This window comes from Miniopterus schreibersii (assembly GCF_964146895.1).
Source record: "Miniopterus schreibersii genome assembly, chromosome: 8".
NCBI lineage: Eukaryota > Metazoa > Chordata > Mammalia > Chiroptera > Miniopteridae > Miniopterus > Miniopterus schreibersii.
In genome coordinates this window covers 38,988,323-39,004,354 of record NC_138109.1, presented here as the reverse complement: position 1 = coordinate 39,004,354, position 16,032 = coordinate 38,988,323, and the positions used below count along the sequence as shown (strand labels likewise).

The following is a 16,032-nucleotide window of genomic DNA, read 5'->3' as shown; positions in this document are numbered from 1 at the left end:
AAACAGATGTTTATTGAGCACCATTCCAGATGCAGGACAAACAGTGATATGTAAGACAAAGCCCCTACCCTAACTCAGGTCCTTACAATCTAGAAGCGCTCAGGGGCAGGCCACACGTGAACAAATCAAGAAAATCAGGTTTGCTAAAGACAGCTGCTCTCCTCAGTGACACTGAGCAGTCCTAGAAATGAGAGGGAGACATGTGAGGATGAGGGAGGAGAGGCTTCTACACAGAGTCCCTCAGATGAAAACATGCTGAGTGCAGGCAAAGGCAAAAAGGACACAGGGATGGCTGCAGCGGAGTGAAAGGGATGCCAGAGGAATACTGTGGATTAACAGCTTGTATGCCTAGGGAGCCTTGACAAAATATATGTAATGGGAATCCTCCCAAAATATATGTAATGGGAGGATTATATGCAGAGAAATGATGCTAATTCTAGAAAAAGAGAAAGGCTACCATGTGAGAATAGGGTGGAAGCAGGGAGAGCAGGTAGAAGGCTGGTACAGTAGTTCAGGTCAGAGCCAACAGTGGCTTGAACAAAAAAACAATAAGGGCCTAAAATAGGCTGATATAAGAAATTAAATGAACCTAAATGTGGTAACAGATATATGAATAGACAAGTCACAGAAAGAGAAATGCAGATTACCTTTAAATTTGTCTTCATACATAAGAGAAATGCAAATAAAACTATATTGTAATTTCTCTCCTATTGGGATAAGATCCATAAACCTGACACTTAATTCTTTGGTAAGGCTGCAAAGAAACAGTTATGTTCATATATTGCTGATGGAAATACAAGGTTCCCATAAAGGGAACCTTTGCTTAAACTCACAACAATGCAGATTTATTAATCAAGAAATTCCTACTTCGAGGAATTTTTCCCAAAAACATACCCCACAAATATAAAACCACACATTCCCAAAGTTTTTGTTGCATTATTTTCAAGAGAAAGGTAATAGAAGTAACTCATGTCCAGTAAAAGACTAGTAAAATAGCGCAGTCGGGCATGGCTCAGCAGTTGAGCATTGACCTAGGATCCAGGAGATTGGGGTTTGATTCCCGGTCAGGGCACATGCCTGGGTTGCGGGCTCCATCCCCAGTCGGGGGTGTGCAGGAGGCAGCAGATCAGTGACTCTCATCATTGATGTTTCGCTCGCTCTCTCTCCCTCTCCTTTCCTCTCTCTGAAATCAATAAAGATATATTAAATTTTAAAAAAAAGACTAGTAAAATAAACTGGTACATCCACACAGTAGAGACCTATGGAGCTATAAAAAAGAATTAAGATATTACTTTACAACTATGTGGTGATCTCCAGGATAAATTACATTTAAAAAGGAGAGGATGTATAGTAATCCACATGACAGGAGCAGGAGAAATATGTATCTGCTTTTTATTAAATTGCATGGAGAGAACTTCTTACTAATTGTGTGACTATTATTCCCTCCTCTTTACTGGGTAGCCAGAGTATATTTACCTAAGATGATATTTGGGAATAGGTAATAAGTGGACACGTCATACAATTTCCAATACAATGCTAAGTGTTCACATTTTCCTTTTGCGTTAATTTGTGAAAGCTTTCTTTTGTCTTTTGTGTGTGTATGTGCTTTATATATAGTATAAAGATTGCTCTTGCATTTCGTTTGATCCTCAAAATGTCTTGAATTAGGTAGTATAGGAATTATATCTGTTTTACATGTGAGAAGACAGGTTCTGAGTGGTATAAATTGAGTTGTTTAAGATTTGAAAAGTGAAATTTGATAGAGCAGAAATGTAAGGTACAGCTATGTGGTACCTAAAAATAGAATTTATACAATGATGTAACATATGATCAGCTTTGAGGATACTACCTTTTACTCAGCCCCCCTTTTTTTTAATGTATCTTTATTGATTTCAGAGAGAGGAAGGGAGAGAGAGAGAAACATCAATGATGAGAGAGTCGTCATTGATCAACTGCCTCCTGCAGGCCCCCGACTGGGGATTGAGTCCACAACCTGGGCATGTGCCAGACCGGGAATCGAACCGAGATCTCCTGGATCCTAGGTCAATGCTCAACCGCTGAGCCATGCCTGTCTGTGCAGCCCCTTTTTTAGTGTTTTAAAGTAATTAAACTTTAGGGTTAAAACAGTAACACTACATAATGTGAAATAAAACTGAAGTAAATTACAACTCAGAAATGTTTTTAAGAGTCCAAGATACTGAGCAAAGTCCTTTTTAGAAATAAAGAAAAATGTACTTTACTACATGAAATGTCACATCTCAGTCAGTCACTACAACATGGATTGAGATTAAAACAAGGCAAGACTGAAAACCAAGGCAGAAGAAGCTACAGAAGTGGCTGGGAAGCCAAAGTCAGGATTGTCAGAGGGTAAGAGAGCAGAAGGAAGGTTCAGGGAGTTGTAGACAGTACACAGGGAAACACAAGAGTGTACTTATTGCCCTCTGGTGAGGTGGCTGGCTCAAGGCCATTGGGTAGGAATTACCTGACTGAGGTGGAAAGTGTGGACTCAGAGAGATAAAATCTTTATGTTAGACTTTATGTTTTGTGTTATGGGCTGTAAAACTAATACAATGTACAGTGAATACAATGTAGGATGGTAGAGAAGTTCAGTAAATGCAGGAAGCCTTAAGAAAACAGGTGTACAGCAGTTGGCTCAGAAACTGCTGACATTTCCATTTAATTGGAATATACTGAAATCAATATGTTAAAATCAATGTCTTTCTGAAATATGCTGCTTAAATCCATTCCATAAAAGAGTGATACAGTATTGTCACTTGCAAAAAGTACAAGTTATACATAAAATTATTGTAGGCTATAAACAAAATATTTTATGAAAGCCTCATGCAAATTGAGAACAGTAGGTTTCTAGTGGGTACAATACATACAATATATACAAATGACAGGCAACTCACCGAAGTGGAAAGAGCACCGTTAATTGTTAATTGTTAACTGTGGTCAAACTCTGTAAGCAAACAAACTCAAATTACAGACACTGTGAGGTTCTTGATTCACATCACTAGGCAGTTTTTTCCCAAGTGTCCAAGACTGGGGTAGGACTTAAAACTGGTATGATTGGTAGCATTATACATTAATATGCTCCCACCTTTTTTTAAAAAGCAACTTAATGTATTATATATTGAACCATGAAAACGATCTAACCTTTTCATTTAGTCATCTTATTTTGAAGATCTTTCCTCAGGAGATTTAAAAAATTGTTTTAAAAACATATATACATAAAGATTTTCTTTATAGTGTTATAAGAATAGGACTTTGTAAGTACCTAAGCCCCAATAGGGGAGTGGCTAAGTGAAGTATAAAAAAAATACCCGATGGGCCATTATGGGCCATTAAACAGTAAATATGCTGCAATGGGTAGAGCTCACTTGTCAGTAACAAAAATAAACATAAATTATACACTGATTAGAACTTCCTTTTAAAAAGTAAAAGAAAAGTAACTCATAATAATGGTTGTAAGTTTATGGGTAATTTTTAAACAAAACATTATTTTGGCTCCTACAAATTTTTGTTCATTATATTTGTTAAAGGATGAAGTCCAAGAATTAAGACTGGATAACAAGATAAGGAAATCTCTGGAGGAAAAACAGAGTCCTCGAAAAGCTGGTGAGGAAAGTTCTAAAGAATATGAACGGCCTTGCTTGGGATGAGATCAACCTCTAATAATCACCCCTGGTTCTTTCTCAAAGACCAGTTATGAGGCCACGCCGGGAGTCCCATGACCCCAGCCAGTGTCACATGTTTTTTGTAAATACTCCATTTTGAATGCATATCCATGATTGTTATATCTTAGCTGATACTTATGCTAGAACCTCCTTCCCACTAACCTTTCTGGTCCCATGAACTAGAAGTCACGTTAATGAACACATGGAAAGCAGAGATACGGAGGGCACCCAAATGGCTTTTGGTAGATGCCTGACTGCTCTCTACCACTGCAATCTCCACAGTGCTCTAAAAATACTTCCCACTTTGGTATGCCTAAATAGTTCAACCTTATGTATAGCTGCAAAGATACTTTAATGCCATTTGAACGTCTCGGGTTAAAGTGGTATTGCAGTCACCAATGTGTGTTGGTTCTGAGTGTAGCACTCTGGCTGACTGAAGGAGAGTCTGGGCCTCAGCCATGAATCCGAGGAAATCCCACACATGCCACTGTGTCCAGCAACAGGTGGACCCCCTCTTATGTGCTTTGTGTAAATACTGTGATCATCAGAGTATTCACTGCACTTGGAGAGATCATACAGACTCTCTTTTAAAATGTTTTTATTGATTTCAGAGAGAGGAAGGGAGAGGGGGAGAGAGAGAAACATCAATGATGAGAATCATGGATCGGCTGCCTCCTGCACGCCCCCTACTGGTGATCGAGCCCACAATCAGGCATCTGCCCTGAATGGGAATCGAACCGTGACCTCCAGGCCCATGGGTCGATGCTCAACCACTAAGCAATGCCAGCTGGGCAATAAAAAAAATCTTTATTAAAAATTCTGTGATATTCAAAACTGCTACTATTTCTTTTAGCTACTTACAGTGACTAGGATTAGTTACTCAATGCCTTGTTTAAGGAAGAGAAGTGTTCTAACATAGTTTAGGCTATTTCAGTATTTGATCATTGCTGGATTGCTGGGCTCGTTACAAATCAATGAATATTTCAAAGCTAAAGGGATACTTCTACAGTGTGTTAAGGACAGTTTATTCTCCAGGGCAGTGATTTTCAACCTTTTTTCATCTAAGGACACACATAAACTAATTCTGTGGTATACCAAGATATATATTTTTTATCAATCTGACAAAAATATGGATATGTTTTTTACTGATTTACAAAAAGAATGATAATAATAGTATTTACCTACCCTCTTTGCGCCAAAGTGACTTTTTTAAAAATCAGGTGCCTGTACTTGTACATAAGGATTTCTGGTACCAAGAATTAACCAATCACATGCAATTTTATTACACGATATGACCAATACTATGTAACTCTATTATATGACCTATATATTTATGGTTCAGGACAGGGCATTCACTCTGAGCAGCTATTGCTGTGTTGGCTGTTGTAATTTTTTTATTGGCAACCTAAAGGAAAGAGGTCAGTGCCTCTGACTAGCCAGATATTGTATGTTGTCAAAATTCTTGTAGCACACCAGTTGAAAATCACTACCCTAGAGAGTCTCAAACATTTTACTGTCACCACTCCAATACCACTGCAGATAAATTCTAATTAATATCTGTAGTAAGATTTACCTTGCAGTTGTAACTGATATTAAGTAATTTGTCAAACACTCATTGAATTCCTAATTTGTCCCAGATTCTGTGCTCAGCAGCTGGAGACAGGAGAAAAGTAAGAGTCCTCTCTTCCCTGGAGAAGCTTACTTTTTTATGAGAGGGATACCCTGTAGGCAACTGATACCTTGTAACAGGTGGTAAGTCAGCTATGTGACTGTACTAAAGGGATAAGTTTTATAGTGTAGCTGCTGGAGGCAAATTGGGGTTGGGAGGCAGCAGGAGTGAGACAGGGTGGTGATGAGTGTTAAATAACTTAGAAAATAAATTAGTAACATTTAGAAATGAATAAAAAGTATTCTCTGAGGTTCTCCCTTGAGTAATATAATGATAATTTTATTTAAGCATGAAGTGAGAGTTAATGTGTTCAGGTTGTTTTATCTGGTTTTTTGGGATATGAGAGAATCTTGTAACAAAATTCTTTTATTCTCCAGATGAGGATACTGAGGCCCAGAGAGACCTTTGGCCCCTCCAGTTTGTTAGCAAATGGGCAGCCCAGCACACAGGCCTCTGACTCAAATACATTTGTTTTGTCACACTGTCTCCTGAACAAATATTTATTATTGGCTTTCATTTACTGCAATCAAATGCTCTTCCTTCAATATTATATAAGGTATTAAATTTTATTGTAGTAAATGAATAGTAGAAATAGAAAATCTCAGCTGCTTTTTATCACTTAAGAAAATAAAACACTAAAATCTTATTCTAAACTTTTTACATTATTATATAGGATATTTATAATAGGTGTCTGCCAGGTTTGATTATAGGTACTATATCAAGGGCAGCATTTTATAACCCATTCCTCAAATCTCATCTGTGGAAGTTATAGTATCTAATGGGTTTACTATAGAGCTGCACATGATATCACACTCAAGCAGTACATGGAGCGTAAGAAAAATTACAATGCTTAATCGATTGACATTTTAACTAAGGAAAAACCACACTTTTATAGGTTTAACTTACTGTGACATTTTCTTCTATTTCCCTTCCCCTTCATGTATCTCCTGGGAGACTTACTAAAAAGTATAGCTCATGCTCAACAATATTTCTAGATGACAACACAGTCAGCCAGCCTAATCTTAGAACCACAGTCCAATGGTGAATACAACTAGGTTGCCAAGGGATGAGTGACAGACCCCCTTATGCTAAAGGCATTCTAGCCATATATAATTTCAGTCGTTTGTCCTTTTCAAAGATCAGGTTAAGAAACTGGTGTCTATTATATATTAATTTCAAGGACCTACATATGAATTTTTTAATTTCCATTTTAATCTTATGATGGTGGATGAAGGGAAAGCCAGTTAGCAAATAAGAAAAAAGCATTTATTTTTATTTGCTGGATTTCTGTTGTTAAGATATTTTTTAACACAATAAAAAGGAGAGGTGCTTTTTACCGGATGTTCTAGAAAAATATAAAGTATGTCTTTATGAGATATAGGCCTAAAACAATGCATATTGCTTTGTAAGTTACTAATGGAAGAAGTAATAGCTTGTCCCCTACTTGCATTAGAGTGTATCTACATTTAAATTTAATTGGACTTTGTCAGATTTTCCCTATCAAACATTTTTTCCTGCATTATTTTTTTATAAAAATTCACTTCTCCTTCTTGTCCCCCAAACAGGGGGAAAATGCATCACACCAATCTTAAGGAACAAGTTTTCAAGCTAATTTCTCTTTGGATAAAATTTTTTCAACTCAGGTTTCATAGATATGTTAAATTTAATTATATTATCTATATACACAAGTAAGCAAATGTAGACTTATAGTTGTGAGTACGGGAAAACAGTTTATTCTTGTATTATTGTTTATTAATTATTGTATTATTTTTCACATGAATATGTAAGCCTACTTTTGCCCCACCCTGTAGGTGTATTTGGAGACCCAGAAGGAGAGGAAAGAGAGAGGAAAACAGAAAAAGTACTTTAAGACAACATGGCTAAAAAATTTCAAATGTGATGAAAACTATAAACCAATAGGTCCAAGAAGTTCAACAAAACCCAAGACAAGAAACATGAATAAAACTACACCAATGCACATCATAATCAAATTGTTCCAAACAAGTGATAAAAAAATCTTAAAAGCAGTCAAGAAAAAAAAGGACATTATGTACAAAGAAAAATAAGGATGACATCAGATTTCTCACTGGAAGCAAAACAACCAAGAACATAGTGAGGCAACATCTTCAGAGCTACTGAAAGAAAGGAAAAACCACCAACCCAGAATTCTATACCCAGCAAAAATATCTTTCAAAAATGAAAGTAATATGTTTTTTCATAGACAAAAAAGCTGGAAAAAGACATCACCAACACACCTGCACTATAAGAAACATGGTAGTTGTTGGGGACTCAGAGTAAGAGAGAAATGAGTTATTGTTTAATGGGTACAGGGTTTCAGTTTTACAAATGAAGAGTTCTGGAGATGAATGGTAGTAACGGTATCATAAGCTTAAGAATGTATTAATACCATTGAACTTAAAATTTATTAAGATGGTAAATTTTACTACAATTTTTAAAAATGGAAGTAAAAAACAAAAGAACTGTGCCAAAAGTAGAACTAGAAATAAAATAGTGAAAACAGTTACACAATAAATTTCTACAAAAATTTTTAAATGGGTTACAAACCTAGCACTTACCTTCATATTTAAAATGATAACATTTTCCAAGCAATAATACAGGGGAATTTCTACTAAAATATGTCTTTGTTTTCAACACCCAACCTAAATGAGAAAAGAGAAAAATTATTCTGCAATTAAAGGATTACACACTAAAAGTTAGCAACATTTTCTTTTATTTCATTTCAAATCATCAATTCTCAACTATGGATGTGCATTTCTGGCAAGGCTAGCAAAATATTTGGACAATGAATTGAAAATAAGGGTGATTTATGCTACTTTCAAATACAGTTAAATATTTTAACTACATTCTCTCTACTTAAAGAACATGAGAGGGGGAAAAATTTAATTTACTTTCAAATAGATGACAATGTTCTTATGGTATAAAAAATTGTTTTAATCCTCACCCAAGGATATGTTTTTATTGATTTTAGAGAGACAGAAAGGGAGAGGGAGAGAGAGAAAATATTTACAAATCATATCTTTGCTTAGGGATTTTTATCTAGAGTATATAAAGAACTCATATAATTCAATAATAAAAGAACAACCCAATTAAAATGTACAAAGAATCTGAATAGACATTTCTCCAAAGAATATATACATATAAATGGCCAATAAGTACATGAAAAGATGCTTAACATCACTGTTCATCAGAGAAATGCAAGTCAAACTCACAGTGATATACTTCACAACCACTAGGATGGTTCTAATAAAAAAAAAAAGGACAATAACAAGTATTGGTGAGGGTGTGGAGTAATTCAAACCCTCAAACAGTGCAGCCACTTTGGAAAATGGTTTGGGAGTTCCTCAAAAAGTTAACCTTAGGGTTAACATATGATCCTTCAATTCTACTCCTAGATATATATACAAGACAACTGAAAACATACATTCACACAAATACTTGTACACAATGTTCACAGCAGCACTATTCACATTAGCCAAAAAGTAGAAACAACCTAAACGTCCATCAGCCAATGAATGGGTAAGGAAAATGTGGTATAGCCATATGACGAAATATTATTCTGCTATATAAAAAAAGAAAGTACTAATATATACATGCTACAACCTGGGTGAACTTTGAAAACATTAAGTGAAAAGAGTCAGACACAAAAGGCCACAGGTGTATGATTTCATTTACATGAAATGTCCAGAACAGGGAAATTCACAGAGACAGAAAATAGACTGGTGGTTTCCAGGGGCTCGAGGGAGGTGGGGAGGAATAGGGAGTAGCTGCTAATGGGCACAGGGTTTCTTTTTGGGGTAATAAAAATGTTCTGGAATTAGAAAGTGATAATGATCACACAACCTTGTGAATATACTAAAAATCACAGACTCATACACCTTAAAAGGGTACATTTTATAGTATATAAATTACGTCTCAACTCTCAAAATTAATGTTCAGCCCGCCTGGGTGTGGCTCAGTGGTTGAGCATCAACCTAGGATCCAGTAGATCCTGGTTTGATTCCTGATCAGGGCACAAGCCTAGGTTGTGGGCTGGATCCCCAGCAGGGGGCATGCAAGAGGCAGCTGATCAATGACTCATCATTGATGTTTCAACTCTCTCTCTCCCTCTCCTTTCCTCTCTCTGAAATCAATAAAGACATATGTTTAAAAAAATTTTTTAAATAAAAATAAAAATGTTCATAATTTTCAAAATGCAATGTCATGTTATTATCAAGGTATAAATGTCTAAATAGCTAGCTGGCCATGCCTTCCAGTGAACCAGGAGTGAATTGCCAACATGTTTTACCTGAATTTGCAATATCAAGGAATTTTACTAAATTTTATTAGTTTTATTTTAAACCTGTTGAAACTGGTTCTGCTTAGAGTATTTTTCCATGACTGAAGGCTTCTTAATCTCCTATTTGTTTCTAGTCTGAAGTGAGCTTCAAAACTACCATATGATCGGTTGACAGATGGGAGAGGGTTGGAGGGCTAGGTGACAAAGGTAAAAGGAATAAGAAGTACAAATTGGTAGTTACAAAATAGTCATGGGGATATAAAATACAGCATAGGGAATATAGTCAAAAATACTGTAAATTATATATGGTACTAGACTTATTGGGGGGATCACTTTGAAAGTCATATAAACATCTGAAACATATAATATTGAAAGTCAACTGTAACTGAAAAAACTGAAAAATAAACAAGTAAAAAGGGATAAACTGTAAAAAACAAAAACACACACAAAAAATACCACCATATGATTCTTATTGGATTTGTTTGCAAACCAAGAGTAACTAGGTTAAAAATAAAGAGTCTGAAGGTACTTCTAGGTTTAAGAGAAACTCATAGTTATCAGTGCATGAACTTTATACTGTCTGCTTTGTGTGTTCAGGGGTCTATTTTGTTTGCTTCCTGGTTTATACATGAGGTTGCCTGAAATTAAGTCTAAAAACAAAGGTATTACCATCACCTGAATAAATTCTGTTTGGAATATTAAAAAAAAAAAAAAGGGCCACATAAGTATGCTTGGGTTTCTAAGCATTGCTTATGATGATATTTGGCTCCTTCTTCAGGAGTTACTCTTATCTACATTCCTTACAGAAATATTTCATTCAACAAGAACCTCAACCAATTGCCAGTGGCTTAAAAGGAAGATGATACACATCTTCAAATATGTCTTTGGATTTATACAATTTTTAAATCACAATACTTACTATATTTCATGTTGTTCCAAGCAGATACAAATTTAGTTTTTAGCTTGTCAACAACTTCTGTCCCTGTGGCCTCCATATTCAAATTCTAAAGAAAAAGCCATCACTTGATTGCATTCTTCTATTGAGTTTAATCTTTTGTACTGACTAAAAGAAAAAAAGAGAAAAACAAGTAATAAGTGCATATTACATGGTACAATACCTGCTAAAGTTATTTAAGTGATTAAATAAAATTTGAACTTGAAATGAGCAAACCAATTTCTCATTTTACAGAGTAGACTATAATATATTCAATAAATATTTTCAATTTTAAAAAAGCATTTAATACCAAATATACAGCATAAATTATCATACAAAACTAGACAATGATCTCCCTCAGGTACTTACAATTAAAAACAATAAGTTAACTTAGTAACACAGCTCAGTTTTGGTATTTGAGAGACTATTTAAGATTTATTTGTAATTAGAGAAGGTGATTTAAAATCTTATAAAATATGATGACTATCTTCCGAATGGAGGCTTCCACTCATATTAAGTCACTACTTTCATATAAAGCCTAAATGTCTGTTGCACTTTTTTAAATTAAGGAATTTCCTACAATTACTTCCCATCTTGATACTGCATTTTTAAAAAATAGAATGGTTTCAATTTACAACAAAAAATGTTTTCTTAATTTTCACATCAGTGAGAAAAGATGGATAACTTAATAAATAATACTAGAATAATAAGTTAGCCAGTTTAAAAAATAAAGCTACTTCACACATTATAAACTCTAGATGAATCAAACACCTGACCCATGTGCATATACTACAAGGAAGTATTAATTAAAATGGCTTTAATAATCTTGCAGAAAAGGCCTTTCTTAGGATGGTATTCAAAACAGAAAATCCAAAAGAAAAATGAAATTGCATAAAAATGAACATTTCTATACAGGAAGAAGAAAAGAGCATTAATAAGTGAGTTATTAATAAGTGAGTTATAATTCAATAATTAGGAAAAATTCAATATCTATTATATGTAGGGTGTGCCAAAAAAATGTATATACACTTTGAATGATTATAAAGTCAGTGTTTATTAACATACAGTTCATTTTCAAAATTTAAAAGAATCTACAGAAATGAATAATTTTTTGTCAATACCTGTTTTCAAACTGATGACCATTCTGTAGGCACTACTGATAACTCAAAGCAGTGGAATTGCAAACATTAAGAATCATTTCATTCGGTATTTGTGTGCCCTCAATTTGTAAACTGTTGCGGGTTTTGTACCATAAACTTTATCTTTTAAAAAAGGTCTAGTGAATAAATTTTTTTTGTTCAAAGCTTAGTCTGGTTTCACCCATTATTTCGAATCAGTTAACCTGAAAAGGAGCGAAATTAAGTTATCAGCTGTTAAAGTGTGTATACATTTGGGGGGGGAGATACCCTGTGTCCCAAAAAAATGTATATACACTTTGAATAATTATAAAGGCAGTGTTTGTACTTCAACTGCATTTTCAAACTTCCAGTAGCATTTTAGGATGAATTTCCTTTGTTCAAAGCTCAGTCTGGCTGAAAAGAAAGAAACATCAATTGAGCTCTCAGCTGTTAAAGTTTGTATGCATGTGTTTGGGACACCCTGTATAGACAAAGTGTTAATATCTCTAAGATACAAAGAGCTCTTATACATCAATAAGAAAAAGAAAAACCCAAATGGAAAATAGGACAGACATTCTAAAAGAAAAAGGGCAGAAAACATGAAAATATTTTGACCCTTACTAGATCAAATTCACATTAAAGGAACTTCATATTTTTTCAATCATCACAAGAGATGAAATTGGTGAGCCTGAGGAAGCAAGCATTTTACATAATTATTTCTCAAATAATAAACTCCTTCAGGGCAGAGAATGTGTCTTGTTCAGTACTATATCCTCACATCTAGCACACTGGTATGCTAATAGGCACATTTATTTGCTGATAAATAAATTATGACATATACATATTATAATAATATAAAATCTATATTTATCACCATAAAAATCTATCCAGGGAACATATGTGAGGCAAAATTGATAAAACTGGAAAAAAAAAATACATGAATCCACTATAATAGTTGACTTTAACACCCCTCTATCAGAAATAGACCCTGCAGGCAGAACATCAGTCAAGACATAGTTTAACTCAACAGCACCATCAATCAACTGGATATAATTGGCATCTACAGACTATCTCACCCAACAAGAGCAGATTACACATTTCCCTTAGTTTCACATAGAATATTCACCAACATAGACCACATTCCGGGCCATAAAATAACCCTTAACAAATTTTAAAAAGTAGAAATCATACAATGTCTGCTCTCATCACGACAGAATTAAACTAAAAATCAAGGAAAAGATAGCTGGAAAATCCCAAGATACTTGAAGATTAAACAATATTATGAACAATTCTATGATCAAAAATTTGATAACCTCGATGAAAAGAATGAATTCCTTGAAAGACAAAGTCTGCCAAAACTCACATAAGAGAAAACAGACGATCTGAATAGGACTGTATCTATTAAGGAAATTGAATGAATAATTAATAACCTCCCAAAACAGAAAGCATCAGGCCCAGATGGCTTCACTGGTGAATTCTACCAAACATTTAAGGAAGAAATTATACCAATTCTCTATAATCTTTTCCAGAAGAAAGCAGCAAAGGGAATACTTCCTAACTCTAACACCAAAGGCACAACCCCTGAAAGAAATAACTGACAAGCTGGACTTCATTAAAATGAAAAACTTCTGCACTGAGAAAGACAATGTCAAGAAAAAGAAAAGACAAGCCACAGAATAGGTGAAAATCTTTGCAAAAGATATATTTGATAAATGACTGTTATCCCAAATATACAAAAAGCTTTTAAAACTCAAAAAGAAGAACATAAACAACAACCCAATCTAAATATGAGCCAAAGACCTCACCAAAGATAACAGATGGCAAGTAAGCAGATGAATATATGCTCCACATCATACATTATCAGGGAAATAAAAGTAAACTATAATGAGATACCACTACAAACTATCAGAATGGCCAAAGTCCAAAACACTGACAACAACAAATGCTGGCAAGCTTGTGGAGCAATATGATACTCTTTCATTGCTGGTAGAAATTATTTTGAATTTTAGATACAGCTACTTTGGAAGACAGTTTGGCAGTTTCTTACAAAACTAAACATATTCTTATGATATGATCCAGCAATTACACTCCTGGTATTTACCCAAATGAAATAAAAACTTGTATCTACACCAAGACCTGCATACAGATGTTTACAGCAGTTTTATTCATAACTGCCAAACCTGGAAACAACCAGGTGTCCTTCAGTAGGTGAATGGATAAACTGTGGTATATCCAGACAATGGAATATTATTTAGCACTGAAAAGAAATGAGTTATCAAGCCATGAAAAGATATCAAGAAAAAACAAATGCATATTTCTAAGTAAAAGAAGCCAATTTTTAAAAGCTACATACTGTATGATTCCAACTGTATGTCATTCTGGAAAAGGGAAACTTATGAAAACAATAAAATGATCAGTGGTTTGCCAGGGTTTAGGGGCACATGGGAAGAGGGTGAGTAGGCAGAACACAGAGGATTTTGAGGATAGTGAAACTGTGTATGATACTATGACTGTGGATACATGTCATTATACATTTATCAAAACTCATAAAGTATACAGCATCAAAAATAAAGTATGGACTTTAGGTGATAATGACGTGTCAATGTAGGTTCACTGTAACAAATGAACCATTTGCTGACAGTGATGTAGATAGTAGGGGAAGTTGTGTGTACTGGAAGGCAGGAAGTATACGCGAACTCTGTATACTTTATCTCAATTTTGCTGTGAACCTAAAATTCCTCTAAACTGCTCCAAAAAATAAAGTTTATTATTTTTAAAAGGAGGTATCCAGGGAATAGGGTGAGAAGAAAGAACAGCATGAATATGATTTATGCATCTACATGCATATGTATTTTATATCACGCACATATACATGCATAAAACAATGTCTAGAAGTCCATAATGTTAAAAGTGGAAACTCTAAGAGATGAAATATTATTTTTACTTCCCTTTTTTAAACTTTATTATTTAAATTGTCTACATTGAGACTCTTTTAAAAATAACAAATTATTCAAAATAAGTTGCTCAAGTGAAAAATGTAATACACAAAATTACAAATGTGTCCAGGTTATATTAAATTCTAACAAAACAAATAAAACTGTTTGACTAAGAAACCTGCCGAGAAAACATTCTATTATGAAATTCCTAAACATCCTAAAGAAAGATAAAAATGCTAAGACACAGTGATTTTTCCTTCTTAAGATAAACAACTTTATTCTTGTGGTTCAGCTATTTAGTTATGTAGAAAACTTGAACTTCCTCAATGTTACTCCCCAGGGCAGCTTTGGCTAAAAAAAACAACTTGGCAGACAGGCCTTAAGTCATAACTTCTGTTTCTCCTTAACATAAGTGTGTGAGTTTGGAAAGAGGAAAAACAATAAATTAATACTTGAGTCCATTAAAATATTTCCTTTATATTTCTGTGAGATGAGCCAAGGAAAGATAAGACAAACAGTACTTTTAGTTTAACTACAAATGAGCAAAAAGCACAAATGAAGAAACCACAGTGAACTTTAAGAGTAGTCTCAGCTCGGCCGGGCGGGGCTCAGTGGCTGAGCGTGGCCTAGGATCCAGGAGAGTGGGGTTCAAGTCCCGGTCAGGGCACATGCCCGGGTTGCAGGCTCGATTCCGAGTCGGGGGCATGCAGGAGGCAGCCAATCAGTGACTCATCATTGATGTTTCTATCTCTCTCCTTCTCCCTTCCACTCTCTGAAATCAATAAAGATATATATATATATAAAAAGATAACAGCATTAAAAAGGAGAAAACTTTCATCAAAGTAAAATAAAGCTATCAGATGAGGTTTATTACTAAACTTTACTGTCAATGATGTGAAAAGCAGAGTGAAGACTAAGCAGAGTCCTTTTGGAACGCAGAGCTACATTTGATATGAAAATCATCGATTGAGACCCAGATGTCATTTTTAGAGAGTCACTTTTCCAACCATAACCACGCATTAAGACAGTCAATAAATTATGAACTGATAAATGTAAATGGGTACTCAAATCAATGTCTTTGAAGGGCAGATGAAGGTAATCAGCCTCTCCCATAGGGCAATGCAGAGAATATTTTACCCACTGAGGATTTAATGCCAAGTAAAAGCTCCTGGCAGAGAGAACTTTAGGGACTGATTCTATAGAATATATCTCAGCCACACAGTATGACCAATAAAAACACTGCAGACTTCCAGTATTTGCGTATGCTTGAGCATCTTCCCCAAATTATATTCTGTAGCTAGGTAAAATATAAACATTGATTTAGAATTTTCGATGTGCTTTTAGCTCTACAATCAAATAAAATGAACTATGAGGTCCACTCTAAGTTGTTCAGCTACT

The 16,032-nt window shown here is 34.7% G+C and overlaps 1 protein-coding gene across 4 annotated transcripts in view; it reads right to left on the bottom strand.

The window, feature by feature from the left end:
- ATG4C (autophagy related 4C cysteine peptidase) overlaps positions 1–16,032 on the bottom strand; it is a 55,785-nt gene that overhangs the window by 30,770 nt on the left and 8,983 nt on the right. For 3 of the 4 annotated variants that reach the window (XM_081144406.1, XM_081144403.1, XM_081144405.1), the window contains exons 2-3: positions 10,566–10,709; positions 7,926–8,009 (exon numbers count right to left, since the gene is read on the bottom strand). In XM_081144406.1, coding sequence (XP_081000532.1) covers positions 7,926–8,009; positions 10,566–10,641 — 160 coding nt within the window. In that variant the 5' untranslated portion in view covers positions 10,642–10,709. Of the gene's footprint in view, positions 1–7,925; positions 8,010–10,565; positions 10,710–12,319; positions 12,387–16,032 lie in introns of all 4 variants that reach the window. The other variant, XM_081144404.1, reaches the window with a different exon arrangement.